Raw genomic sequence first — 25,438 nt, 5'->3', positions numbered from 1 at the left:
GTCTCCCTTCTTTCTCCTTTGTCCTCTTTTCTCTCCTACTGGTGAAAGAACTGCCAGCCAAAGTTAGGGAGCGATTAGCCAAAACAAAGAGGAAATGTGAGCAAGCTCAAGGCTGGTTCAAATATTTATTCAGTACCCCCCCCCCCCATGGTTAACAACTTTAATCACCGCATTACTCATCTTAATACTTTTCCTTTCTTTTGGGCCCTGTAACCTCAATAAGTTACTGGTTTTCATTAGGGGAAGGATCAGCACAGTACAATTGATGGTGCCATGGTCTCAATATACTCCATCGGAGACCCTCAGAGAGAACCCATGATTGGGTCATCTACTTAATTCTAGAGGGGGAAATGAGAGACCAGGACCCAGAAAATCCGGGCTCCACAGCCCCTACACAGCTTGGCCCAAGCCTCAACCCAGTAAATGAAACACACCCTGAAAATGGGACCAGAGCTGGGGGAAGAGACACTTTGTCCCTGAACCTAGAACTGGAGAAAAGCCCTGAACCCTGAAACCAGGACCCAAAAAAACTGCACTAAACCCCTAGATTCAGAGCATACCAAAGATATTCGCCCTGGTCCCAAACTTAGGGTCAAAAAGGTAAAAAGAACAAAAGAAAGAAACACAGTTTAGAATCAGAGCAATCTCTGCCCCTGACACAGAACCAATCAATCCCTGGGCAGGGAAACCAGACTGAACACTGAGCCTCTAGAGGCTTGGAACTCCATCAAGTCTGGATATCCCCTTACATCATAGGGGGCAGTCAATCCCAAACCTGGAAGTCTGGAATTCCCCTTGCCCCACTAGGGGGCAGCCAATCACAAGCCCAGAGGCTTGGAATCCCCGCCCCCCCTTCACTGCCGCTGCCGCTGCTTCAGACCCCTGGAGGGACCCAAGTTAACTTGCAGTAAAGACTCTGCTTTTGCTTCAGATACTGCCTCTGGTGATGTCCTGGGCATCCAGGCTTTGGGTGGTACACTATTTATTCTCTCTGCCTGCCAGCCCCACCTCTTCCTCTACTGCCTAGCTACTGGCCATTCAGCTCTTTATTAGACCAATCAGGCGCCTTAGCAGACAAGGTGAACACCAACACATCTTCACATAGTTAAACAAATGCAGCATAAACAAATGTTAAAGTAATATCCCACAACAAAGGCGTTTCAGTAGTTCCTCCTCTTGCCTTTTGTTCTTTGCCTTTACCTATACCTATACTCTGTGTGTGTGTGTGTGTGTGTGTACGTGTGCGCACTCATCCTCTTGGTACTGTTCCTCTTGAGAACCCTGACTAAAACAGTACTCTACCAACTGAATCACATCCGCAGCCCCGCTCCGCCCCATCCCTTTTTTCCAAACGCGAACACCAGAGAGGGGAGCAGGTGTGAGGTTTAATCTATAGGAGTCTTTACAGGCACTTTTCACAATCTTACAAGGGATTCTTGAGAAAAGTCAAAGTTCTGTATTTCATTTCCCAAGTCTTGACTCCCTCGGTTCTTATTGCCGAGTTCATCCTCTACTCCAGATGCAGGCAGCTTTTCAGCTCACCCACACTCCTCAAAGATGTCTGGATAGTGCCGAAAGAGCACTGGTGGATCCCGGTCATCTCGGACTGGGGCTCCAGGCACAGACCGGATCCCAGGCCTCCGGCCACGGCGACCCCCGGAACAGGAACGGTGGATCCATTGGTGCGCTTCCATGGCAAACTTCCTCTTGAAGCGCATGCCGCACTCTGGGCAGGGGAAGGGTCGCTCACCCGTGTGCATGCGCCGGTGGATGACCAGCAAAGAAGGGTAGTTAAAGCGGCGTCCACAGTCCATGCACAGATGGCGTCGCTGGCTGGCCTGCGCATCTGTGCTGGGTACCTGGGCCTGGCCTGAGGCAGCTTTGGGAGGTAGCTGTACCCCTGCAGAGGACTTGGTAGCCATAGAATAAGTCTTTTGTTCAACCACCTCTTTAGATTGCAACTGAGCAGGAAGAGTCTCTGCCAGTCTCTCGGTTCCTTCCTTGGGGCCCTGCTCCTTCTCATTTGAAGTATCTCCTGGGAAACAAATTAATTACATTTAAAAAATCTCACTCGGAAGCCAGGCAGTGGTGGTGCACACCTTTAATCACAGCACTCAGGAGGCAGAGACACGCAGATCTCTGTTAGGCTGAGACTGGCCTGGTCTACAAGAACTAGTTCCAGGACAGCCAGGGCTGTTACACAGAGAAACCCTGTCTCGAAAAACAAACAAACAACATACACACACACACGCACACACACATACACACAAATCTCACTAGGAAAGTAATCTCACCATTTGGAAAAGTTGAGGCAGGAAGACAGCCATGAGTTTGAGGCCAGCAAGGACTACACAGTGAGACCTTGTCTCAGAAACTCAAACGGAATAGCAGGGTATGGTGGCTGCTGGTCTTTAACCCCAGCACTTTGGAGGTAGAGGCGGGTAGATTTCTGGGAATGTGAGAACAACCTTATCTAAATAGAGAGTTCCAGGCCAGCCTTAGCTGTCTTAAAAAGAAAAATCAACGCAACAAAAATAAAACAAAGGGCTGGAGAGATGGCTCAGTGGTTAAGAGCACTGCCTGCTCACCTAAAGGTCCCGAGTTCAATTCCCAGCAACCACATGGTGGCTAACAACCATCTGTAATGAGATCTGGTGCCCTCTTCTGGCCTGCAAGCATGAATATAGGCAGAATACTGTACACAATAAATAAATAAATCTTTAAAAAAATAAAAAAAAAGCAGGATCTGGAGAGATGGCTCAGTGGTTAAAAGCGCTTGCTCCTCTCCAGAGGACCTGAGTTCTGTTCCCAGAACCCACACCAGGCAGCTCACAACCACCTATAACTTAAGCACCAAGCAATGCCATGCCGCTGGCCTCCTTGGGCAGCTGCAATGTGAACATACCCACATGCAGACACATACATTTACATGTAATGAAAAAAATAAAAATAACTCTTTAAGAAATAAGTCTCAGTAAAACATAACACTTTTGCATAGATGCCCCTAGCTTTTGCCCAGGTAGTGCCACAATATACTGCCCAGGGACTAACACAAAGGCTTTGTTGAAAGTCAAACAGTTAAAATTTCTCTTTAAATGTCAAACAGGAAAATAATGGCTTCTTAACTTCACTGGGTTATTGGGAGGATTAAATACATCGTGTTTGTTGATAACTTAGTAAATGCTCAATAAACAGTTACTGTTGCATTTTGTGTTTTGGGATTGTTGCTGTTGTTGGCACAGTGGTACTTTTATAGATGAGGCGCCATATTTGCTTCAGATGTCTTCAATTCAGGGTAGCAATGGCAGATGAGCTTTTTTCTCATGTAACACTTGGCCTTGAGAAACAGAATAGGCAGACCTGAAACCAGTTCGATTTTTAGGGACATTTTAGGATGGGGGGGGACGTAAATGAGACAAGGTCTCACTACATGTAGTCTTGATTGGTCTCAAATCCACCTGCCTTTGCCCCAAAAGTGCTGGGATTAAAGGCAAAGGCGTGTGTCACCACGACTAGCCTTAGTTGGTTTTTAAAAAGGGGAAATGAGCAGCAGTATCTAACAAACATCTGGAAATCTAAAACTTCTTTGTGCTCTAGATTCTTCTATTCTGCTTTTAACATCTCCCGAGTTTCCAAAACTTTTACAGGTCGGCTTTCTTTCCTTTAGTGTCTGACGCATGTTGACTCTTGAAATTCTGAAGGGACGCCAGGATGGTGAATCTGAAAGAAAGCTTTACTAGAGAAGAAACCCCTGACAAACAAGATGCAGGAGGACTTGGGTCAATCCCTCACCTCTCGGAGTTCCTCCCAGGCTTTTCCCCTCCTCAGGATCCTGGGCGGCGGGGCTCCAGGACTCACTCTCCTGTTCCATCCAAGAGATGAGGGCTGGTTTGGGGCCCGGGAACCCTGAGAGAGAACAGGGGTCACAGTGGTGGCCTGAGCGACTGGCCCGGGCAGATAGCATCCCACTAGGGTGAGGGCACCTCCTCGGAACTTAGGCTCAAATCAACTTGGGCAGGGTTTGCGTTGTTCTTGCCTGAATGGAGACTCCCGAGGAAGCCCTGGGAATGGAAGGTGACTGAGGCTGCTGGTGGAAAAGTGCGGGATCAGGGCTCGCGATCCACTTGGTTGGTCTACAGCATCTCCCCTCTGAAGCCCCGAGGAGGATGGGGAGCGGGCCTCACCGAGCGCGCCCAGGAGACCGTAGGTCTCGCGCATCACCTCCCGGTACAGGGCTCTCTGCGCGGGCCGCAAACACCCCCACTCCTGCGGGGAGAAGTACACGGCCACGTCCGCGAAGCTCACGAGCTCAGGCTTCCTGAAACCAGGCCAGATCTCCCCGGGCATCGGCACCAGCAGCGGGGCCGGGGGTGGCGCCATCGGAGTTCCTGCCGGGGCAGCGGCTTGGCCGCCCCAGCCTCTGGCTTCCCTCGGCTTCCCCGGGAAACCACGCCCTTGCCACGCCCCCTAGTCACGATCGGCCCCGCCGGGAGCAGGACAAAGCGGGCGGTGTGAGGACTGCAGGACTCCGGTGGAGACTAGGGAGGCTCCATAGTTCACTCCACAGCCGCTCGTACAGAGACTCGACTCGGGTGAAGGAAACCGGAAGATGCCTTCAGAAAACATGGCGACGGCCTGGCTTCAGTTGCCATTGACGGCACTCAGGCGCCATTTCTGCCGCTGGGCAAATATGGCGGCTTTCGAACTTCCTCTGCCCATTTGCAAATGCAGCGGCCCTTTTGCCCTTGAACACAATGGCCGCGTCAGGAGGGTTGGTGCTCGTGTGTGTGTGTGTGTGTGTGTGTGTGTGTGTGTGTGTGTGTGTTGTCGTGTCTGTGTCTCTCTGTGTGTGTGTGTGTGGTGTGGAGGGGGGGGCTTCAAAAAAATACCTGCCACCTGCTGCTGCGTCAGGAGGGTTGGTGCTCGTGTCTGTGTGTGTGTGTGTGTGTGTGTGTGTGTGTGTGTGGTGTGGAGGGGGTCTTCAAAAAAATACCTGCCACCTGCTGCCTCAACGCCTTCTCTGTGAGCCATCGCAGCGGCAGATGATTGGTTGTCACCGCCAGGAGCAGCTGTGCTGCAATTGGCTCCGGAAAGGCGGGGCATCTCAAACGATCTGTAGACCTGGACATCCCTGGGGCCCGAAGTTGAGTCTTCCCGGTGTCTCCACGAGCGTCCTGGTCAGCCTCTGGAGGCTGGCCGAGCCTGGGCACCGCATCTTAGAAACCAGTTTCGTGTCCACAGAAGAACTCACTATGACTATGCAGGTCAGACTGAACCTGAACTCAACAAAGATCTGCTTGCCTCTGCCTCTGTGTCTGGGATTAAAGGAGTGCACCACCACTCCTGACTGTAACTGGTTTTTAAGAGGTAGAGTGCTGGTGTTTATGGAAAAGTAAATACGTTTATTGTTCCATATGGTTAAATGTGTACACAATTTATTTGTGTAAAACTGAAATAAAAATTTGGTGACTGAAGAAAGGTCCCACGATGTCAACCTCCGGCCTCCACATGCATGTGCTCACATATGTATGCACACCACACATGAACACACACACAGGTGTTCTCCAGAACATTAGAGTAGAAATAATGATGATTGTCCTTTTTCCCCCCCCAAACAGGGTCTCACTATATAGCACTAGAGCTGACCTGGAACTTGCTAAATAAGCTGGAGTGGCCTTGAACTCACAGAGATCCACCTGCCTCAGCCTACTGAGCACTGAGATTAATGTTTATTTTTTAAAGCTGAGTGGAGTTGGGCCTGATGGCCAAGGCCTTAGGGGGTGGCAAGAGGATCCATCAAAGCCTACATGGTCATTTAAGCTAGACTCTGGAGAGGGGGGTCTAGGAAAGAAAGGGGAGGGGAAGGGGAAGGAGAGTAGAAGAGAAGAGGGAAGGGAGAAGGAAATCCGGGGAGACACAGGGTATGTAGGCCTGTGATAGAGAGCTTGCCTAGGCCCTGGGTTCAATGCTCAGCAGCTCCTATCCACCCACCCCCCAAAGTTACAGATTTTAGCAATGAGGACGCCTCAAGGATCTGCCCTGCTGAAGACACCAAATCATGTGGACCTCTTCAGCCCTTCCCCAAGCCTCTGAATGAAGTGGTTTCACAACCCCTCCAAATTACTACATTTTGTTTATTTTATGTATGTGTGTGTATCTGTATATGTTGTAGAATGTTATTTTAACTGGGCAACGATGTGTTAGATTTGTTTATGCTACAGAATATTGCTTTAACTGTGTAAAGGTGTGTTACATTTGTGCCGCATTTGTTTAATATGGGTTAATTTCAGTGTAAGAGTTAGTCTTTTCTTTTTTTTTTTTTTTTGGTTTTTCGAGACAGGGTTTCTCTGTAGCTTTGGTGCCCGTCCCGGAACTAGCTCTTGTAGAACAGGCTGGCCTCGAACTCCCAGAGATCCGCCTGCCTCTGCCTCCCGAGTGCTGGGATTAAAGGCATGTGCTCCCACCACCCGGCAAGAGTTAGTCTTAACAAGCGTGAGCTATCAGATGAGCATTTGTAATTAATATTAAGCCTCTGAGTGATTATTTGAGAGTGGCTGCAGAAAAGAAACATATGCCTACATGATAGGAAAGAACCAACTCTTGAAAGTTGGTCTCTAACTTACACACATACACACACACACACGCACGCACACAGAGAGAGAGACTAAAATAAAATTTAAAAATTTTACAAATGGATAAGAAAGTTTGTCAATTGAACCCAGTTTTTAAAATTTTGATATATTTATTTTATGAGTGTTTTGCCTATGTGTGTGTATGGGCACCATGAATGTGCCTGCTATCAGCTAAGGCCAGAAGGGGGCTTTAAATTCCCTGCAGGGATTGGGAAGATGAGTGCTACCAGTCACAGAATTAAGGATGTGAATTTGAACCTGCCCCAATCCATTACACCTCTCCCATTTGGTGTGCGTGGAAGCTGGCAAATGACTGGATTATTACTATCATCCTTTTAAAAATAGTTTTATATGTATGGGTATATATGTATATCTATGCTCCACGTGGCTGCAGTGCCCCTGAAGGCCAAAAGGGGTCATCGGAGTCCCCTTGAATTGGGGTCACAGATGATTGTGAGAGGAAATGTGGGTGCTGGGAGTCCAACCCAGGATCTCTGGAAGAGCAGCCAGTGCTCTTATCTGCTGAACCATCTCTCTTTATTCGAAACTTCACCAGGAGGTGACTCCAATGGCAGCTGCTGTGCCACTATGGTTACACTACTGAGCAAATTAACATAGTTCTTGCTAATTGATTTTTTTCTCCATCTCTGTCTATAATGTTGATGAGGAGCAGTCTGCTGTTAGTTGGCTGATGCAGAATATTATTTTAAGATGTTACATTCATTTATGCTGTGGAACATTTGTTTAATGATGCAAAGACATGTTGCATTCTTTTGCTTTTTTGAGACAGGGTTTTTCTGCATAATAGCCCTGGCTGTCCTGAACTCATTTTGTAGACCAGGCTGGCCTCGAATTCACAGAGATCCGCCTGCCTCTGTCTCACAAGTGCTGGGATTAAAGGAATGAGCCATCACTGCCCAGTATGTTGCATTCTTTTATGTTGCATTTGTTTAACTCTGTGAAGCTGTGCTACTTTGCCTGTCTAAAACACCTGATTGGTCTAATAAAGAGCTAAACAGCCAATAATAAGGCAGGAGAAAAGATAGGTGGGCCTGGCAGGCCGAGAGAATAAGTAGGAGAAATCTGGGAAGAAAAATCAAGGATCAAAAAAGAGAAGGAAAGGAGAACTCCAGGGGCCAGACACACAGCTACACGCAAGCCACAGAGTAAGAAGTAAAGAAAGAAATTCAAAAACAGAGAAAGGTAAAAGACCAGAGGCAAAAAGTAGACAGGATAATTTAAGAAAAGCTGGCTAGAAATAAGCCAAGCTAAGATTGGGCTTTCGTAAGAAAGAATAAGTCTCCATGTGATTTATTTGGGAGCTGGGTATCAGGGCCCCAAAAAGAGCAAAGGGTCAAAAGAGTAAAAAAGTTTAAAACAAAACAAAACAAAAAAAGCTTGCAGTTGGCAATGGCAACAACAGACCTGCATGTGCTTTGGGAATGTATCACTTTCCTACCTGGCATTGTGTGTGTGTTTCTCTTCTTTGGGATCTGCTGCTGAGAGATCATCTATTGACTGTTTTTGTGGATGTAACTTCCTGGGAATGATGTTTTCCTTCTAGTACTTTCTGTAGGGCTAGATTTGTGGATCAGTATTGATTAAATCCTGTTTTATCATGGTATATCTTGTTTTCTCCCTCTATGGTGATTGAAAGTTTTGATGGGTATAGTAGTCCATGGTCTCTTAGTGTCTGCATAACACCTGTCCAGGACTTTCTGGCTTTTATTGTTTCCATTGAGAAGTCAGGTGTAACTCTGTCTGCCTTTTTGTTACTTGACCTTTTTCCCTTTGCAGCTCTTAATATCTTTCTTTATTCTAAATGTTTAGTGTTTTGATTATTATGTGGTGAGGAGACTTTTTTTTTTTGGTCCAGTCTATTTGGTGTTCAGTAAGGTTCTTGTATTTTCATATGCATGTCCTTCTTTAGGTTGGGAAAGTTTTCTTCTATGATTTTGTTGAATATATTTTTGGTGTCTTTGAGTTGGACTTCTCCTCCTTCTATCCCTATTATTCTTATGTTTAGTCTTTTCATGGTGTCCCATATTTCCTGGATATTTTGTGTTAAGCTTTTGTTATATTTAACATTTTCTTTAACCAATGAATCTGTTTCCTCTATCATATCTTCAACGTCTGAGATTCTCTCTTCCATCTCGTGCATTATGTTGTTTATGTTTGCATTTGTGGTTCTTGATCATTCACCCAAATTTTGTTTCTAGAATTTCCTCAGTTTATGTTTTCTTTATTGTCTCTATTTCAGTTTTCAAGTCTTAAATAGTTTCTTTCACTTGTTTGATTGCCTTTTCTTGGTTTTCTTTAAGGAATTGTTTGTGTTTTCTTGTCTCTATTTCAGTTTTCAAGTCTTGAATTGTTTCTCTCACCTGTTTGATTGCTTTTTCTTCGTATTCTTTAAGGAATTTGTTCATTTCTTCCAATTTTTTTGTTTGACTTTTCTCCCACTTCTTTGAGGAAATTTTTCATTTCCTCTTTAAGAGCCTCAAACATTTTCATAAAATTAATTTTTAAGGTCATTTTCTTCTGCTTCATCTGCGTTGGAGTGTTCAGGTCTTGCTGTTGAGGAACCACTAGTTTCTGGTGGTGCTGTATTGCTCTTTATGTTGTTGAGTGTTTACTTACCTTGTTGCCTACCCATCTCTTCCTCAATTCAGTATAGGTGGAGTGTGCTTCAGGGGGTCCCTCTTTCTCCAATTGGTGTAGTTGGGTACTGTGGCTCCATTGAACACTCCTTCAGATGCAGGAGGGCTCAAGGCTCCTCGAGGTGTAGGTAGGGCCATGGTATTGGCCACTTGCCAGTCACCACCCCATTGGTTGCTCGCTGCTTTTGTGTAAGTCACTTGGGTGCTCCCAGACAGGTTGATCACTCAGGCCTCTCTCTCTCTCTCTCTGTTTGTTTGGTATTTTTGTTTGTTTGTTTTTGAGACAGGGTTCCTCTGTGTAGCTTTAGAGCCTGTTCTGGAACTCATTCTGTGCTGATTGCATTTCTTAATTATTCTAAGTACTTTATAATAATAGCTTTCAAGGACTAGAAATTTATATTATATTGTTAAATAGCTGCATATGTACAATACCTTTACAAAGAATAGAAACATATATACAGTATAACAAAAATAACCTTAAATTTGTATCAATATATAAAAATTCATACAATGTAAAATATTTGAAACTAGTAGTTGTCCTAAAGTAGATTCGGGCCTCCACAGTGACTCAATAATCCACCCTTTTATCCCATCATTCTCTACGCCCCTTTTTCACTTCAGAAAGAGATCCCTGAGTCTAATCTCCTTTGTTCAACTTTTTTCCTGGCCATGACCACCAACAACTTATAACTAACCCCCCCCGAAATGATGATAAATATCCATAATCTACTGAATGACCAAAAACTACTCACCCCACCTCTTAGGAATGTGAACGTCATATTCTCTAGATTGCTTTCTGTTGTCTGAGGGTGACAGCATTTTTAGGGTACCCTGAGAAAATTGGGATAATTGTCATGTCCTGGGAGAGCTAGTGCTAATATTTATTGTCCAGTCTCTGTGTAATGGGAAAGAGAAGGGCTTATCTGAAGTCCCGGCTGGATAGTCTGTGAGGCTGGAGCATCTCCGTTAGCAGCTTTAAAGTTATTTTAGATGCAGAATTTTGAGGAAACTGTAACAGGCGTTCTAAGAGGCTGGATCTCCTGGGCTACTGTCTTTATTTGTGCGTGGTACTTTTGTTCTGAAAACACACAAACTTTTAAAGGTAAACATATATCTGCATTAACACAAGTACGGAATGTGCAGTGTGCACAAGTCAGAGGGGTTTTGTTGTTGCTGTTGTTCTATGTTTGAGCAAGGGCAGTGAACATTCTTAGCTGCTATGCTCTCGCAACTCCAACTGCTGGTTTTGAACAGGGCTCAGATTAGAAGGCTCTGCAACAAGTCTGTGCTACGGCACATGCTGTTCTCTCTGCCTTTTGAGCTAGATGATCCAGTAAATTCGATGGCGTCTAATGTGTCATGGGCAAATGAAGATGCCATCTGGAGCCATTATTTCTCCTCTACAAGTGAATTATAAAGGAGGCCTTAGGGTCTGGCAACAAGGCCCCATCATTGCGAATCACTCTTCTTTTAAAATGCCACTCTTGTCCTGATGTCAGGGCTTAGTGGAAACTGAAGGCTTGGCCACAGACCATTGACTTCCCTACAACCTGAACTGTCCAAAAGAACTTCATCATCAAATAGAAGAAGGAAAGGACTGGGAATATAGCTCCATGGTAGAGTGTTGCGTAGCACATGTGGAACCCTAAGTTCAGTTCTCAGCACACCAAGACACACACACACACACACACACCCGTAACATCAGTATCTATGTGATCTGGCCCAAGCAAGTTCTGAAGACATAAATAAGACACATGTAGCCCAAATTCCAGTGCTTCCTGTTACTGCCACACTTTGCCTTCTTGCTCCCAGTCCAAGCTTTATGGAGGACGTCCTATGAGCTACTGACATAGGGAAGGCCAGGTTTGGCCAGGAGAGAGATGTGCACCTGAAGTGGACAGCTGCAGCACTGTAGCATCCGGCAGAGTCCTGAAGAACAGTAGCGGAGGGACGGCTCAGTGAGCAGAGCTTGCAGTAGCACCTAGTTGTATAAGAAGGAGAAATAGCCAGATGTGTCCCTCGTAGCCATCGCCAGGGTTTGGCTGGATGGTCAGGGACTTGGAAAGTACGATTGGATATTGGTTACAAAATTGGGGCAAGCTGGGCTTAGCAGTTCACAGCTATAATCCCAGCACTTAGGAGGATGAAGCAGAAAGATCGAGAGTTCAAGGCCATTCTAGACTACCTATCGAGACTGTCTCAAAAAAAAAAAAGAAAGAAATAAAGAAAGAAAGAAAGAAAGAAAGAAAGAAAGAAAGAAAGAAAGAAAGAAAAGAAAAAGCACTAATTAATTACTTAGTGTAGGGCAGAGGACCTGGACAGACATCTGAGTTGCAATGGACTTGGAGGTGTTTGTGCCTGAGATGAATGCTCACCTTTTGGTGCTAATGTCCAGGTAGATGATTTTAGACCTGACTTGAAATCTAGGCGCTCAGAGCCGGGCGGTGGTGGCGCACGCCTTTAATCCCAGCACTTGGGAGGCAGAGGCAGGCGGATCTCTGTGAGTTCGAGACCAGCCTGGTCTACAAGAGCTAGTTCCAGGCTCCAAAACCACAGAGAAACCCTGTCTCGAAAAACCAAAAAAAAAAAAAAAAGAAAAGAAAAGAAATCTAGGCGTTCGGAATAGCCAGATGTGTGGCTTTGGGCAACTTGTTTAATATCACTGAGCTTCAGAGTCTGCATCTGTTAAAGGGAAATACCACTGTAAGGAAGAAAATAGACTTCTGGGGCTGGAGAGATGGCTGGTCTTCCAGAGGTCCTGAGTTCAATTCCCAGCAACTACATGATGGCTCACAACCATCTATAATGAGATCTGGCTCCCTCTTCTGGTCTGTAGGCAAACATCCAGACAGAATGCTGTATATATAATAAATAAATAAATCTTTAAAAAAAAGAAAGAAAGAAAGAAAGAAAGAAAGAAAGAAAGAAAGAAAGAAAGAAAGAAAATAGACTTCTGGCATAGAGGTTTGAAAACAACAAGACAAGTCTCACTCACGGTGCAACCAGCAGCACAGGCATGTAGGCATGGGTTCCTTCTGCCTTCGAAGTCCTGCGGAGACAACATGGAGGGCAGATGAATGCTGGGCACACAGTGAGTCATACTACCAGCTGGGGAAATAGATTTGTGAGACCTGCCGTTTCTTGGTGAACTCTGCTCTCCCTCCCTGCTGCTCCCCTCCCCTCCCTTCCCTTCTATCCACCTCTCTCTCTCTCTCTCTCTCTCTCTCTCTCTCTCTCTCTCTCTCTCTCTCTCTCTCTCTCTGACATGGTCTCACTGTCTCACAGGCAGCCAAGACTGGCCTGAAATTTGTGAATATGTGCTTGCATTAGCTTCCAAGGCGCTGGGATTCCAAAAGGTACGGGAAGGGCACAGCTGGCTTTCCCACTAAGCTTCCCTTCCTAGTTGCTGCAAACACAACCCCAAGACAGGCCTAGGCAAAGAGTGCCTTTGTTTCTTTTCTTCTCAGTTTTTTGTTGTTGTGGTGGTGGTGGTAGTGGTGGTGGTTTGCTTTGGTTTTGCTTCTGAAAACAGGGTCTCCTGTCTCCGTGTTCCAAATGCTGGGATTACAAGCATATATCACCACAGCCCACTTTAAGGATACAAATTAAAATCAACAAAGGGAAAGACATATGCAAGACCCAGGGGGGCAAAAAGGCAGAAGCTCTGAGGTGTCCTCTTTAGAGAGTCACACAAAGATGTACGTAAGTATCCCAGAAATGATCGTGACAACCTGTGCAAACCACCCAGGCCTTAGCGATCAGCTGCAGAGCTGTGTTCCCATACTGCTGACCTGTTGTGGAGCCTCTCTTTACACTGTATGAAGACGGGTCACTGTGATTGGTTTACTAAAGCACCGGATGGCCAATAGCTGGGCAGGAAGAGGTTAGGTGGAACTTCCAGGGACAGAGAGGATGCTGGGAAGAAGAAAGGCAGAGTCACCAGACAGACACAGAGAAGAACGAGGTAAAAGATGGAAGAAAGGTAACACCATGTGATAGATTAATATAAATGGGTTAATTAGGAACAACCCTAAGCTATAGGCTTAGCTTTCATAATAAGAAGTCTCCATGTCATTATTTGGGAGCTGGGTGTCAGGACAGAGAAAGACTTGTTATGCTTGACCTAAGCTTCTTCTTTTTAACTTTTTTATTTATTCTTTGTGTTTTTCACATCACGTATCCTGATCCCAGCCATCTCCTGTTTCCTCACATATACCCTCTGCCCCTGCAACATCCCCCCAATAAAACAAAATAAATTTAAGAAAAAGAAGAAAGGGGAATATTGTCATGGAAGCTGCCATGTGACACAGTGAGTCACACAGTAAACCCCTTTATATCCATCTTTACACGCAGACGTTCATCACAAAGACTCATTGGTTTCATTCAAGGCCCTGGTCGTGCTATACTTTCGACACTGGCCCGCACTGGGACTCTTCCTGAACACCCCGTTGCTGCCCCTGTGTGGTAGAGATTCTGTAGTCCTGGGTCCACAGGACTGACCCCGTCCCTATGCTCCAGCAGATCATAGATGGGGTGGATGTTGGGGTGGCCAACACTAACCCTGGTTCTGGGTAATTGCAGGGTTGGTCGGCTCACCGGCTCTCCTGTCTTAACCACCAGGGTGAGCTCTCTACCTGGCCAGTTCAGCCCTTGCCGCCGTGATGAGCAAGGGGTGTGGTCAGTTCTCCTCAGGGTCTGTTCTCCCTCACCTACACCTTCAGGACTGTGTTACCCAGTCTAGGTGAAGAGGTCACTCTCTTGAGTGCTGCAGCTCTCTTACCCGAGGTTCCCTTCTTAAAGGACTACGCAACTTTGGCAAAAGTGTGCTGTATGTCTTTCCAGCTTGCAAAGGGCACTTGCAGCCACCTACTAGGGTGGCTAAGCACTAGAAGAGGGCAAGTAGCTAGAATTTTCAGTGACTAGGCTTTGGATCTAAACTGACTGTAAATCTAAAGTTCCTGAAGGCTGCTGCATGCTACAGGCACGGTGGACTATGTCAAGTGCCTGCGGCAAAGAGTTAACTCAGCAGATGTGGGTTGCTCAAAGCCTGCACATTCCAAAGGAAGTTCACCATCAAGACCAGTACTCAGCCTGCTCCTGGGAAGGACTTCCAACCCTTTAGAGTATTTTATGCAATCAGAGCAGCTTTGTGTTTGGAGTCTTGGCTCATGCTGTACCAACCTGACCGGATAAATAGATCCTAATGATAAGCATTTGCTCATGGGGGTCAGAGTGAGGGGATTGCAGTCTAAGAAGCTGAGATCACGCACATCACCTCAGCAGCACAGTAGAGCTAACACTGTTGGCAGAGGTGTGGATGAGCCAGCCCTGAGGTTGTGAGCATGGGAGAGCTGTCTCCACTACTATCATGTGACGGCACGGGTGGCAGAGAGATCACCCCCACACACATATACCGCTGACCTGTTGCAGGATCTTTCTTTACACTGTATGAAGATGTGTCGCTGTGATAGGTTTAAAGACAATGGGAGAAGGAAGGGTTCACTCTTTGCCTGGCCTTGTCCGCACACCCATTCCTTCCCTGGCCTTGGAGCACACCTCTTTGGGATTCCAGCATCTACAGAAGCCCAGCTGAGACAACCAACCTCGTGTGACTGAACAGCTCTTGGATTCTTGAACTTTGTCTTTACAACTAGTCACTGTTGAACTGAGCCTGTAGGTCATTCCAATAAATTCCCATACATACATATATATGTACATACATATATACATGTCTATAAAAACGCACACACACAAAGATTCATTCCATAAGTTCTGTGACTTGAGGCACCCTAACAGTGGTTACTGCAGTGAAGGCACACAGGAAGCACCTCATCAGTGCAGCAATGCTACAGCCAGCTGCAGACCACAGTGCAGCAGTGAGAGTCGTGTGCAGAAAATAGAATGCACTGTTGCATAATAAATTTATCAGAAACTAAATGGAGACAGGCCAGAAGGAAAACTCTTTTTTTTAAAAAAAATGACTTAAAGATAGATCTTAGTATGTTTGTAGGCTAGAATTTATGTGTGCAAGACAAGAGTACTCTCATAAATCTAGGAGGAAAAAGAATAAATAATAGCCGAGTGGGAGTGGCTCACACCTTTATTCCCAGCACTCAGGTAGAGACAGATATATCCTGTGAGTTTGAGGCTTGGTCTATAGAGTTCCAGGACAGCCAAGGATACTCTGAGAAACCCTGTCAAAAAATAGGTAGAAGGTGTAGAAGTGGACAGAATCCAGGCACAGCTATTACTGATGAACGTCATACATGAAGGACTCCCCCAAGAGCTGACGGGAACAAGTGTACTAGTAGGTACACTGGGGAGCCAGTAGGGGGCAGTAGAGTGCAGACAGTCTCTTGGACCTTCTTGTCTTTTGGTGAACAAAAGGTACTCACTGCTAAGAATATCTGGTAACATCAGAACACTGGAGGAGCAACTGAGGTTGGGACTGGGAAAGGAATCATGACCACAGCCCTTCTCAACAGCACTGTGATTTTCCCCATGTATTTCATGGAGAAAAATTTCCTGGGAAGATGCTGGGGTCCTCACTGAGTAACAGGTCAGAATCACACTTGGAATGGAGAAGCCTATACTGCTCTTCCCTCTGTTCTCCATGGACATGATGGAAGCTAACCATGATGGCTTCCACATCTTTAGGCTACAAACTGAGCCCAGGAGCACTGTAAAATTCCTGACTGAGGGCTTACTTCACTAGTCGGTAATACAGAGGCAGTTCGAACGGTGAGGACTTGGCAGACAGCCTAAATCGTGGCTAGGGAAAGGCAGGCTACTCGGGCATTCAATCTTCATCATAACAGGGAATTTCTCAGTCGAAGAGCTAAATTCACATTTTATGAAGAGTAATTCCAGAAGGAGCAGAATTTATCCATTAAATATTTTAATGAAATTCTATCTGTCAAGGCCCCTGCCCAGAGGGCACTCATTATCCACGAAGAAATGAATGGTTACAATCGGCTTGCTAAACACCTAAAGAGAGGTAATTACAAATTGATGTGTTCCATCTGCTCCCCACCTAGTGCTGAGAGCAGATGCATTGTGGGAAGAGGCAACTGCAGGATGACAGCTTCAGCTGTTGGAATATGCTAAGTCTCCGGTGCAGCTGCTGAGGGCAAGAGGGTAGTCAAGTTTTACTGAGCAGCTCATTGGGTGGGTACTACGGAAGCAGCACAAAGTTAGACACTGCTCTCATGACTTCTACCCTCCTGGAATGACCTCACTTTAATTCATGAGCAAGAGCTGAATGAGGCCCCACGGGAGGTTCCATGCTATTTCCTTATTTTGATGAAAACCAGGAAAAAAAAATAAGAATCCCAGTTCCCAGGGATTTTCCCAGCCACTAGCTACCTGTAGCAAACCCAAGTCTACCTCTTGCTACTAGATTCTGGTCCCCCACTTTTTCTTCAAATCCAACCTCTCGCTGGTTGGTAGTGGCGCAAGTCTTTAATCCCATCACTCAGGAGGCAGGGCAGAGGCAGGCAATCTCTGTGAGTTCGAGGCCGGCCTCGTCTATAGAGTGAGCACCAGGACAGCCAGGGCCGCACTGAGAAACCCTGTCTCAAACACAAAACAAAACAAAACAAAAAACCACCAAAACCAAAAACAAGAACAAAGCAGTCAAACCTCCCAGTTTCCCGCGCTGGTGCCTCAGACCCAGCCTGAACCAATTCCCAAGTGTGGTGAAGATGATCTGGTTTTATCACACCTCTAAAAGGAAAGGGTAGGGCGTTTAGCGGTGTGGAACCCAACAAGCACACTGGCATCCCCCGCCCCCCACATCAGTGCTGCCGGGAGTAAATAAAAACCACAGATTGAAGGGCTCCCTGGACACACCACGGTGCTGCTGGTTTCGGATGATCCGTAAGAGGAGGCACTGAAAACAGCCACTTGGAGAGTTCACACGAGGGACCTGAGAGCCGCTCTCCAGAGAATGACTGACCAGAGGCTGGCGTTGATTCCTCGGCGGTTAAGGGCACTGGGTTCTCTTCCAGAGGGCCTGGGGTTCCATTCCCAGCAGCCCTGGTGGCTCCCAACTCCAGCTCCAGGGAATATGATGCCCTCATCTGGCATCTCTTGGGCACCAGGCCCAAGCATGGTGCATAGATACACATGCAGGCAAAACATCAAACACATAAAATAAAAATAAATAAATCTTTTAAATATGTATATACTTTTTTTTTTGTTTTTTTTTTTAAGAATGCTTAACCAGAGCCAGATGTGCTGGTACCTGCACCAGCCTCCAACCACTCAGAAAGCTGAGGTGGGAAAATCACTTGTGGCAGTGAGACCACCATCTCTTACACACACATGTGCACAAAGGTGACCTACTTGGGCACAAAGTAGCTGTGATTAGGTTTTCTGAAGAACCACCGTGTGGGTAAACTACTAAACATTTTCCAGGCCAGGTTTCCAAGGGAGAATGCTGTGTACAGCCTTGAAGAGATTAGCACCAGCCCGCCAGCCCGCGAGGTGAGCTGCCCTGTGAGGTAGGGAACTCGGCAGTTTGCAGCGACAGCCTACCCACTCGGCAGGAGTGGGTTTTCCGTGATACGGAAACAGAGGCAGAGCCGGGAAGGTTCTGCCCCCTACAAATGAGATTTTCCTGACTGAATGGAGTCTATACACACAAACTAAGAAGGCAGCCCTGCAGAGATTGGGGTAGAAACACACCCACGTTATTTTAAGATAGGTTAGCGTGGAGAACTTTAATCAAAGGGAATCATCTCTCCAGATAACTGTTCTAGACGTGCTGTAAGGCAGCCAGTGTGGTGGACTACACCGGAGTTCAGAATGTGGAGCAGGGGACCAGGGTTTTTGTTCTGCTCCCGCTCTGTGTGACCTCTGAAGCCCTCCCTGAAGTGACCTCCCATAGTCTTTGCCACGCTAAAGGGTACTGCTTCTCTGACCAGGCCCTCCTATAACAGGTCTAGGGCTGCCATTGGGGGTGCCAGGGCTGCACTTGTGGACGGCCAGAGACCACCTCTGTCGGAAGCATCGGCCACACTCGAGGCAGGGGAAAGGCTTCTCCCCCGTGTGCAGAAGCTGGTGCTGAGCCAGGTGGCTCCACTGGGCAAAGCGTTTGGAGCACAGGTCACAGGCATAGGGCCGCTCGCCTGAGTGCACACGCCGATGACTGGCCAGCAGCGAGGGGTAGGCAAAGCGGCGGCCACAGTCCTCGCAAGCGTGCAGCTTCTCCTCCGTGTGGGTGCTGCGATGGATGGCCAAAGAGCCGCTCCTTCGGAAGGCACGTCCGCAGTCCGGGCAGGGGTAGGGTTTCTCGCCTGTGTGCAAGAGCTGGTGCTGGAGCAGGGTGCTGCGCTGGGAGAAGCGGGCTTCACAGTGCTCACAGGCATAGGGCCGCTCCCCAGAGTGCACACGCCGGTGGCTAACCAGGCGAGAGGAGGAGGAAAAGCGCCGCTCACAGTCAGGGCAGGGGTAAGGCTTCTCTCCAGTGTGGATGCGCTGGTGGATGACCAGGGCAGTGCGCTGGCGGAAGCGACGGCTGCATTCTAGGCAGGTATAGGGCTTCTCTCCGGTGTGCGTCCGCTGGTGGATAGCAAGCAGAGATGGGTAGGCGAAGCGACGCCCACAGCTCGAGCACTGATGGGGTTTCTCGCCCGTGTGCGTGGTCCGGTGATTGGCCAGGGACCGACTCCGTCGAAAGCAGCGGCCACAGTCAGGGCAGTGGTAGGGCTTCTCGCCTGTATGTATGACCTGGTGCTGAGACAGGTTCTTCCGCTGGGAAAAACGTTTGCCACACTGGTCACAAACGTAAGGGCACTCACCAGAGTGTGCCCGCCGGTGACTGACCAACAGTGATGGATAGGAAAAGCGGCGCCCACAGTCCGGGCAAGGGTAGGGCTTCTTCAGGTTCTGGGCGCATTTGTGGCTCTCCAGGGCGGGGTGGTCAGGGAAGGTACAGCCACAGTCAGGGCAGATGGGGCCCCCAGATGTCTGCCTGGGAATCAGCCGGGGTTTGCTGGGCTTCCGCCCACGTTTCCCCTTTCGGGGTGCTTCCTTAGGTGGGAAAACTTCCTTCTCTTCATTCTTCTGTCTGGTTTTGGTTTCTACCAGGAAACAGAAAAATTAAGTACCGGGTTCCTATGCTTGCCTATTAATATTAAGGGTTAAAAGAGCGATACATTCAGATCCTGTCAAGTGTTAGTGTCAGAGAGCTAAGGAGTGGCGTGCAGATGTGGGAGGTATGAGAGCTCCTCATCCAGTTCATGTAAGATGCGGGGTGGGCGCTAAGCGGACTTTTAAAACAGTGTTTGGGGGCATTTGGCTTGATTGGCAGAGCGCTTGCCTCAACTTCACGAAGCCCTGGGTTTGATCCTGCACCACATAAAGTGGCTCACCCTTGGCTACATCACTTTACTAAGATGCACCAGACTTTGTCCTTAAAAACAAACAAAAAACTTGAATTTTTCTATTAGCCGTGGGGTACCCAGAAACCTTGGTCCCCACCTGCCTTGTAGAAACTGTCAGTTTTTTCCAATGATTGGGGGGTTTGTTTAAACAGGGTCTCATGTACTTACTCTAAGCTGGCCCCCAACTCACTAAGGGAGTGACCTTGAACTTCTTATCCCCCCTGCTTCCACCCCCCAAGCAGGCACAGCTTCCTGATCCAAGGCTGGGATCAAACCCGAGCTGTATGCAAACGAGGCAGGCACCCACCAAGTAAGCGGGACTCTCAGCCACCCTTCTGACAGAGTGCAAATGCATACGGCTCCCCATACCTGTCCTGCGTAAAAGAGCACACAACATGCAGCTGTATGCACTCCACTGCACTTCCTTTCTCCCACTTAATGTGTATTCTAAGGATCTTTTCCCTAAAGAGCATGGTGACAGCGCTCCTGCCACTGGACGTAAGGACCCTTGTAAGTTGCCCCAATGTGGGTTCTGGGACCGGACCTCAGGGCTTCTGGAAAAGCAGCAGCTGCTCTTAACTACTGGGCCATCTCTCCAGTCCAGAACTTCCATTTTTAAAGCATTCCTGTACTGGTTTTATGTCAACTTGACACAAGCTGGAATCATTTGGCAAGAGGAAACCTCAATAGAGAAAATGCCTTTACCAGGTTGGCCTGTGGTACATTTTTCTTAGTGAGTGATTGATGTGGGAGTGCCCAGTCCATTTTTGGTGCCATCCCTGAACAGGTGGCCTTGGGGTGTACAAGAAAGCAGGCTTAGCGAACCCTGAGAAGCAGGCCCATAAGCAGCCCTCGTCCGGGGCCTCTGCTTCAGTTCTTGCCCCTGGCTGCCCTGATGTCGTGCCATGATGTGAAAGTGTCATCAACCCTGTCCTCCCCGGGCTGCTTTTGGTCATGGTGTTTGTCACAGCAGCACAGGCCCTGAGACAGGAACTGGCACCAGGAGTCGGGTACTGCTGTGGCAGACAGGGCCGTCTGTTTAGAGGAGCATGGTGGGAAAGCTGTTGAGGGCTCAGGGTGCAGAGGGCTGTTCTGTGGGAGCTCAGAAGACAAGACTGAGAGCAGGACACGTGACGAAGGCCTGGCTTGTGAAGAGCCAGAGGGAAGTCTAAGACTCCTTAAAGACTCCACCAAGACCATTTATGTGATTTTATATATAACATACATTGAATATATAAATATATTTTGAATTTTTGAGACAGGGTTTCTTTGTGTATCTCTAGCTGTCCTGGAACTCACTCTGTAGACCAGACTGGCCCTGAACTTGGAGATCACCTGCCTCTGCCACCCAATTGCTAGGATTAAAGGCGTGCACCACCACCACCTGGCTATGTGATATTTTTAATTAAGAACTACTAAATTGAAACCTTTGCTTAGCTAGGAAACTAATGCCGGCCAGGTGGGTCTGAGAAATTAGCATGATTAAAAAATACCAGTACCACCAAGGATCATAAATGTCAGAGTATTTCCTCAGGGTCAGTACACAGAGCTGCGGTCCATGATGGGGCCAAGGCTGCATCTCATGTGGGCAGCTGAACTTGGTTACATTCAAGTTTGCCAGGATCTCTTAGTTTGGAAGGCATAAAGGATCATGGGGAGCAACTGAGGCCTGGCACTGTGGCAGGCAAGTCCAGACCACTGGTGAACATGGCACCTTCAGCTGAAGTCAGAACCTCGGGACTGAAGGGGTCAGGGAGGGAAACTGGAGCTGGGCAGGGTATGGCAGGGTCAACGTCTCTAACGGGAGCCCAGCAGAGGATAGTGGGGAAGGGGTAGCCCCAGCATTTGGCAGATCCATTACCACAGCTGACCAGCACCCACAGCAGCAGCTGCCGTGTGGAGCTGGCTTAGCAAAGAAGCTGTGTGTGCTGGGGATGGCAGTCACGGGAAGTGCCACTGCCAAGTCCGCTGGGCCCAGAAGACGGTGCGGTCGGCAGTCTGACGCTGAGAAGTTCATACTGTTGGACCTTCATTTTGCTTTGATTTTATTGTAACTATTTGGAATAAAGTACACAACTTCTTGTTGTTGTTTCTTTTATGGGAACCTGTAGTTAATTTTAGAGAGATTTGGGATATTCTAGAGAAACTCTTTGAAAGAGAATCTGGACGTTGTAAGGAGACCCAACTTTTGGAGTGTTTGAATTGAGGCCTTGGGATGAACAAGGGCAACAGGGATGTGTTTGTGTGTCAAGGTGACAAGGGGCCAGTGTGGATTGTTTTATGTCAACTTGATACATACAAGCTGGAGTCATTTAGGAAGAGGGAACTCAATGGAGAAAATGCCCTCACCAGACTGGCCTCTGGGCAAACCTGCATTGTCTTAACTAGTGATTGGTGTGGGAGGGTCCAGCCCACTGTGGGTGGTGCCATCCCTAGGCAGGTGGTCTTGGATATATAAGAAAGCAGGGGAGCTGTCAGTAAGCAGCCTTCCTCATGGCTTCTGCTTCAGTTTCTGCCTTGAAGTTCCTGCCCTGACTTCCTTTGATGATGATCTATAATATGAAAATGTAAGTTAAATAAACCCCTTCCTCCCCAAGCTGCTTCTGGTCATGTTGTTCATTACAACTTAGAAACTCCTGACTTAAGACAACTCCCAGATAGGCAGCTGCTGGTCTAGGACTTTGAGAGCCGCAGCTGTAAACAATGTTGAAGATCTTTGAGCCTATTTCATCCAGGAGTGCACAGCCTAGGAGCACGTTCAAATTAACGGGCCTTTTCTTTTTTAAATTCAAGAGTGAACCAGGGCCTAGAGGGATGGCTCAGTGGTTGAGGCTTCCTACTCTTCAGAGGACCCGAGTTCCGTGCAATGGACGGTAGGTCCCAGATCCTGGGGAGCAGGATCTTTTCCAAAGCTCAGTGATTCATTTATGTCGATGGACTACTACAGGTAGTTAGCTTGCCTACAGTACAAGCAACCGGTTACCCCTAACCAGACCAAAAATTCTGGGTCGAAAGAGTTTAGAGGGCTGCAGGGTCTCCGCGGGCACTTTTAACTCACTTCTCTGGAATGTTACCCATCTCCGGTACTCCAGCGGATCTAGGGCTGCCGGTTCCCAATCATCGGTATTTCGTTCCAACCAGGAAATGAGAGCTGGTTTGGGACCCGCACATCCTGGGGGAGGAGAACCAGTCAGAGGGCTGGCCTCGGTAAAGGATGCTTTTTAAAAAAAGTATACCGAGGCTCTGCTCCCACCCCTAAAAGCTGGGCGCAGGTCAGGACCCTGGGTCCCTGCCCCCACTCTTCCCCGCCCTCAAGCTCCATCATCCCTTAGGCCCCGCGTAAGCCGATTGGGCCGGGCCTCACCGAGCGCGCCCAGGAGGCCGTAGGTCTCGCGCATCACATCCCGGTACAGAGTCCGCTGCGCGGGCCGCAGACAGCACCACTCCTCCGAGGAGAAGTACACGGCCACGTCCGCGAACTTCAAGGCTCTTGGCCTCCTGCCCCTTCTCCGAGTAGGTCCGGTCTCTCTGGGTGCCCGCGCGGGGAGCGGAGCCGGAGGCGGCGCCATCGGACCTGCGTCCCCGCCTTGCCCGGGCACCGCGCACCCCGAGACCTGGGAGCCCGGCCGGGAAGGCCCGGAGGAAATCCGAATCTGCCGCCGGAGGGACCAGGCGTCCCAACGCCGACCACACCGTTATTCAGGAAACTCCCGCTGGAACTTGGATGACAGGCACCGGAAGATGCCTTCGGGGAAGATGGCGGCGCCGCTCCTGCACCGCCGCTGCCTAGAACACAGGCAGGTTCCAGCTATCGATTTTATTGACCCGAGCGCCATGCCGGCTTCTTAACCTCCCTGCCCTAAAGTGTAATGGCGCTGCGAGATGGCTTCATGCCTACTTTCCCCCTTATCTATTGCATTCCTTCATTGGTCGGTAGCTGAAGATCGGACATTCTGATTGGGTGTTGGCGAAGGCGGCCCGTTTGAATGAAGCCGAGGGATTCTTAAGGGCAAGAAGGTTGATGAAGTGTTCGAAACAGGTTTTGAGAAGTGTAGAAGTAGGAGGCCCTCCTTGTGTTCTCCAGTGTTTGTTTGTCCTAGCTGGGGCCCCTAGGAAACGTCACAGAACGTCAACATGGATTTGTTGAATATCTGCTTTCTATACCATAAAGTTGTCTCAGCGAGGAATTCTGAAAAGTCCTAGGAAGAACAGGAGCAGTGATAACGTTTTTGGCACGTCTGGTAACACTGAATGACTAGAAGGGTAAGTTAACTAATCTTGTACCTTGGGCAGCTCCTAAGTAGTCTATGGACATGAATGACTCACCTTTCAATGCTTTAGGAAGTTTGACTTTTGTTTGGAGGCTAAACTAATAACTTGTGCGTACTCTTTCTTTGTACAGTGGGATGCACATTTAGGCTGCTAAAGAGCAGATGACTAGCTGGTCAGTTCACTTGGAAGCAGGGAAGTCACATCTCCACCGTGGCTTTCCTAATTAGTGCGGTTGTGCCATCAGCATGTTCCAGGATAGCATGGACAGCAACACAGGGAGAACCTGTTTTTAAAGAAAGGGTATGTAGCCCAGTGGTAGGGCATTTGCCTAACATGCATGAGGCTCGAAGTTGTATAAAAATATCTTTAAAAATGGATAACCAGGACTGGGTGAGAAACCAAACCCTCGTATAAATATCAGAACAAACTGTAAGGAAGATTGCCCGCTGTGGAGAAGTGTGGAGAAGATCCACACATTAAGAGGCCACACAGAGACCTCTGTGCTTTTGCTGTTTAGAGCCAGCTAAGCACATGGAATACCAGAGTAGATGCTGTCTGCGGCTTACTGTCTGGAGACTTGTGAGGGTAATTATCTCTGTGCCGCAGTGCGAAGTCCTGGATTTGGTTAACTGTGCTGCCCACTCCCCAAACAAAACAACAAAAATCGTAAGACAGCTGGGTGTGGTGGCACACACCTTTAATTCCCAGCACTTGGGAGGCAGAGGCTGGCAGATCTATGCACTATGCAGAGGACATCCATAGTGTGTTCCAGGCCAGCAAGGGCTATCTCAAAAAACAAATGAACAAAAACCAAACAAACCAACCCACAAGTCTTAATCAGCTTGCTCAAAATCTATTACTAGGCGTAGGAATGAAATCTGAACCTACGATGTCTTCCATGTGGCACTAACAACTCTACATTGGGCAAAAAGCCTTATGACTAATTTCTGCAGAGCTGAAGTTATGTTTCCATGGTTAAGAACACTTGCTCTTGAAGACAACCCAAGTTCTGTTTCTAGCACTCACATGGTGGCTAACAACCAGTCTGTAACTCCCAAGAAATCCGGCACTGCCCTCTGCCAGCAACAGGCACATCTGTGGTACACAGGCAATGCACCCCTATTCATAAAATAAATACTTTAAAAAAGGTTTTCTCCATGGTTCATGCTCAGTGAAGGTCAATGCCTAGAAATGCAACCTTAAACGTTAGCACACTCTCATTTTACAGACTGCCTGGACCCTGGCCTTTGCCTGGAGGGGTCACCTCACAATAAGGCCAGATTAGATAGACATGCAATATTAGTCCTAGGAGAAGTAGAAAAACTATATATTAATGTAAACAATAATTGCCTTTTCTTTTCCAGACAGGGCCTCATGCTGTCCAGGCTAGCCTCACATGCACTAGGTAGCTGAGTGTCGGGGAGGCTGCTTCTTCATTCCCGGCTGCCCACACCACAAAGTAATCACACAGAAACTATATTATTTCTAA

At 47.8% G+C, this 25,438-nt stretch overlaps 3 protein-coding genes across 4 annotated transcripts in view; all 3 read right to left on the bottom strand.

The window, feature by feature from the left end:
• The window catches only part of LOC130879291 (zinc finger protein 764-like), a 69,534-nt gene that overhangs the window by 23,093 nt on the left and 21,003 nt on the right, over positions 1–25,438 (bottom strand). Inside the window, exons 2-3 of the mRNA XM_057777604.1 lie at positions 13,081–13,204; positions 12,285–12,338 (exon numbers count right to left, since the gene is read on the bottom strand). Coding sequence (XP_057633587.1) covers positions 12,285–12,315 — 31 coding nt within the window. The 5' untranslated portion in view covers positions 12,316–12,338; positions 13,081–13,204. The remainder of the gene's footprint in view (positions 1–12,284; positions 12,339–13,080; positions 13,205–25,438) is intronic.
• Positions 151–4,813, bottom strand: LOC130879292 (zinc finger protein 688-like). Its single transcript, XM_057777606.1, has 3 exons — positions 4,185–4,813; positions 3,793–3,906; positions 151–2,035 (listed from the first exon to the last, which is right to left on the bottom strand). The coding sequence occupies exons 1-3, from the start codon at positions 4,378–4,380 to the stop codon at positions 1,539–1,541; spliced, it is 807 nt and encodes a 268-aa protein (XP_057633589.1). The 5' UTR covers positions 4,381–4,813; the 3' UTR covers positions 151–1,538.
• LOC130879290 (zinc finger protein 689) overlaps positions 16,083–25,438 on the bottom strand; it is a 30,796-nt gene continuing 21,440 nt past the window's right edge. Inside the window, exons 1-3 of one of the 2 annotated variants that reach the window (XM_057777602.1) lie at positions 23,042–23,561; positions 22,736–22,849; positions 16,083–19,374 (exon numbers count right to left, since the gene is read on the bottom strand). In XM_057777602.1, the coding sequence (XP_057633585.1) occupies positions 18,191–19,374; positions 22,736–22,849; positions 23,042–23,246 (1,503 nt within the window). In that variant the 5' untranslated portion in view covers positions 23,247–23,561 and the 3' untranslated portion in view covers positions 16,083–18,190. Of the gene's footprint in view, positions 19,375–22,735; positions 22,850–23,041; positions 23,562–25,438 lie in introns of those variants that run through there. The other variant, XM_057777601.1, reaches the window with a different exon arrangement.

Source organism: Chionomys nivalis, chromosome 8 (assembly GCF_950005125.1).
Source record: "Chionomys nivalis chromosome 8, mChiNiv1.1, whole genome shotgun sequence".
NCBI classification, from domain to species: Eukaryota; Metazoa; Chordata; class Mammalia; order Rodentia; family Cricetidae; genus Chionomys; species Chionomys nivalis.
The sequence above is the reverse complement of the archived record's forward strand: the minus strand, read 5'-3'. Positions and strand labels throughout refer to the sequence as shown.